The sequence below is a fragment of the Tupaia chinensis genome, unplaced genomic scaffold (genome assembly GCF_000334495.1).
Source record: "Tupaia chinensis unplaced genomic scaffold, TupChi_1.0 Scaffold149964_2, whole genome shotgun sequence".
Lineage (NCBI taxonomy): Eukaryota > Metazoa > Chordata > Mammalia > Scandentia > Tupaiidae > Tupaia > Tupaia belangeri.
Genome location: NW_006209806.1, coordinates 322,506 through 325,780, shown reverse-complemented (window position 1 = coordinate 325,780; position 3,275 = coordinate 322,506). Strand labels below are relative to the sequence as shown.

General features: G+C 66.9%; 1 protein-coding gene across 1 annotated transcript in view; it reads right to left on the bottom strand.

Moving 5' to 3' along the window:
- Positions 1 to 3,275, bottom strand: part of DOT1L (DOT1 like histone lysine methyltransferase) — a gene marked incomplete at its 5' end in the record, with an annotated part of 54,525 nt that overhangs the window by 33,179 nt on the left and 18,071 nt on the right. The window contains 4 exon segments of the mRNA XM_014585537.2: positions 216 to 257; positions 613 to 719; positions 1,090 to 1,158; positions 3,160 to 3,239. Of these exon segments, the coding sequence (XP_014441023.2) occupies positions 216 to 257; positions 613 to 719; positions 1,090 to 1,158; positions 3,160 to 3,239 (298 nt within the window).

Below are 3,275 nucleotides of genomic sequence, written 5' to 3'. Positions count from 1 at the left end.
CGAGCCCAGGCACAGGGCCCAGAGGAGTGGGGTCCGGCTGGCCCGCTGCGTCCCCTAGGGTCAGGGGCACGGCAGTCAGACCTGCGGCCTAGGCCGAGGTCCCACCTGGCGGCGGCCACCGGAGCAGAGCCGGCCGGGCCGCCTCCCCGAGACTCGGGCTGGACCACGCCCTCCCCAGCAGAATGCACTCCCGTTACAGACACAAACGCACTTACCCTGAGTTTTGGGTTTTTCAGACTAGAAAAATAGTTTTCAAGCTAAAAAGAGAAGAGAAGTGTCATTAGGAGGAAGCCCCAGCTGTGCCGGGCCGGAGCCCCACCTGGGACGAGGTGCAGCAGACACAGGGTGACCAACCGGCTGTGGCCGTCGCTGCCCGCTGGCCAGGGAGCTATGGGCTGTGGGTCGGATGGGAACTGGCCCCGCCGGAGGCCAACCCACCACATGGCTGCCCAGGGTGCCCGTCGGGCTCTGGCAGCACCGAGCGCTGGGGCGAGGGTCTCGGCACCCAGGAGAGGCGGTGACAAGCAACGGCCGCACCAGGAACCCGGAGTGGGACCAAGGGTGGAGAGGAGGGCGGCCTGGGGTCACGGACAGGAAGGCCCCGGCACTCACTATGGTGCGGTCGATGGTGTGCAGGTAGTAGGAGACCGGCTTCCCCGTCCACGACACGGAGCCCTTCAGGGGCGACAGCTCCACCACACGCATGATGGTGCCAATGTCTGCAGGCGGACGCGGGCATGTGTCAGGGCGCACAGGGACTGCGGTCAATGCGGGAGGCAGCCCGCGGCCCCAGTGACGGGGTCAGAGGGATCGGGGCGGCCAGCTCCCCAGAGCCAGCAGAGCCACACACCGCAGGACCGGCGGAGCCGGGCCGACTAGGCAGCGCCAGAGGGCCACCCCGGGACGGCCAGGCTCCCTGGGACCCTGCACAGTAATGGCTATGGTGTTCACACGGGGAGCACCTGGTGTGGAGGGGGTGGACGTGGGGAAGCTGCCCACAGGGACGACCCACCCGCGTCCACAGTGCCAGGGACACGACGCCCACCAGACACAAACCCCCGTGGGGACATGCTGGCTTCGCGTCCTTACCACTCAAGTTCCGGCTGTTTATCCTGAAGTTTAGAGGTGCAAAGGGTTTCGAGGACACGATTCTGCCACCTGAAAGACAGAAGCCGGTCACCGCCACATCTACCCGCGGGGACCTCAGCCAGCCACGGAGGGCAAGGGCCGGCCGGGCGGTCGCAGCAGCTTCGTAGAGGAAGGCGAGCCGGGAGGCGAGGGTGCCCAAGCTGCAGCTGTACCAGCGCACGCGTCCCCACGTAGCGCCTGACAGGCCTCCGGGAAGGAAGGCCAGGTCACCGGACCGGCACGTGGCCTGCGGGTTAAGGCAGCTGGCGTCCTCACGGCCAGGCCCGCAGTCCTAGGGGACACGCACATGTCCATGTGCCCAGAATCCCAGGGCTGCGGCGACCGTGCCCCGTGGGGTGCTCCCCAACCTGCCCACTCTGGTGCTGGCAGCGCACACGCCTGCTGGCGAAACTTTTAAACACAGGCACCTTGGGCGGGTGGGTGTGAGGTGGCTGAGAGGCTGGATCCCCAGACCAGTGGTTCCACGGCTGGACTCACCGTGGACATTTGAGCCCTGACCCAGCGCCATGAACTCACACCGGGTGCGGTGCGTGCCTCCCCAGGAGGGGCTGCGTGTGGCCAGCCCCCGGGGGACCGCTCGCTCTCCCTCTCCCCTGGCGAGCACACACACCCTTTGGTAAAACAAAGGTCACCATCGCTACCGACAGCAGCCAGCAGGCCAACCGCCCCTCACGCCCACTGCAGGGAGACGCTGTCAGCGAGCCAGGGTGAGGCTTTCAGGGACCGATCTTTCGGGTTTTTTACGTTTACGTATTTATTTACTTCCACGTGTTACTGCTGCATCTTAATTCGATAACAGCGAGAGAGAGGGAAAGCAAGAAAGCAAGCCGCCAGGTCCGGGACTTGAACCACGGTCTTTAACCACCACGCCGCCTACTGGCCCAGGAAGCACCCTCCACGGTGTGGGGAGGACAGGAAGCAGGAGTAACAGACCGTGGTGACGACACAAAGCTGGGGAGCGAAGCACACCTGCCCGGCCGCAGGCGCCCACACTAGCGCTCCACACCCCGGCGGGCGCGTGCTGCAGCTCAGCCCTCCAAGCCAGCCCACCCCAGGGACCAGCAGGGCCGGCACCAGGTCCCGGGGGGAGGCGCCTGGGCACCCCGACATCACGTGACCATCCTGAATGCACGCCCAGGCCTCTGGGCCAGCAGGCACCCCATAGAACACCCCCCCAGGAGAGCCCCTCTCTGCTCTCTGTGCACGAGCAGGGCCTATGGGGAGAGGGGGCCCGAGGGCAGGGCCAGCAGCTGCGGCCACCCCAGCACATGGGACAAGCAAACGGTCCCATGAAGGAACAGCCCAGACGGTGGCGAAAGGCACAAGACAGACAGTGGGGGGCAGCGGGCAGAGGCGGCACCCTCGGGACAGCAGGGAGCCAGCTCTGCAGGCAGCGGACACGGCTCGGAGCCCCCGCGTCTTCCCTGAGGGGTCCTGGGTCCCCAGCAAGGCCCTGGGGCAGCGGGGCTGCCCACAGCCCAGTCTCCGTGGCGCGTGCCCCCGAGCCAACAGCACGCCCCTCCAGAGGCCTCTGGGTGGTCGGTGGCAGGGCACCAAGGCACGGCTGGCTCTGGAAGCCTCCGTGACCCTCAGGGGCCGTGGACTGCGGTACCCTGCAGGGCACCTGGCCGGGCAGGCACGCCCTCTACCCCACGGAGCTTCACTGGCTGGGCCCAGAGAACCCGGCTCCCACCCTCCCACGGGCGGCCAGAGCCCAACCTCCAGAGGAGGGCCGTGCCCAGGAGGCCCGGGGAGGTGCAGGCGGCCCTCTGCAGCAGGGCTGGGCAGAGGCTCCAGCTGGGTCTGTGGGAGGACTTGAACCCAGAAGCCCGGCCTGAGCCCTGAGATGAGCCGGGAGGCACCCCTCACCCTGAGGGTCTCTGTAGCTGTGCTCAGGAGAAGACTCACTGGCCGAGCAGAGACAGGGACAAAGGAGAAGCCCTACACAACGGCCGCCCACCGCCCTCCTGCGGGGACCACGGCCGCCTCGCTCGGCCTGCAGGTACTTACCCTCCTTCATGTTTGCGAAGCGCTCCTTCAGCTGGTGATCCACCTCAGGACCAAAGGCAAAGTTATTCACAAAGATAACACTGCAAGACAACGAGCCGGGCGTGAGCGCAGCCCGT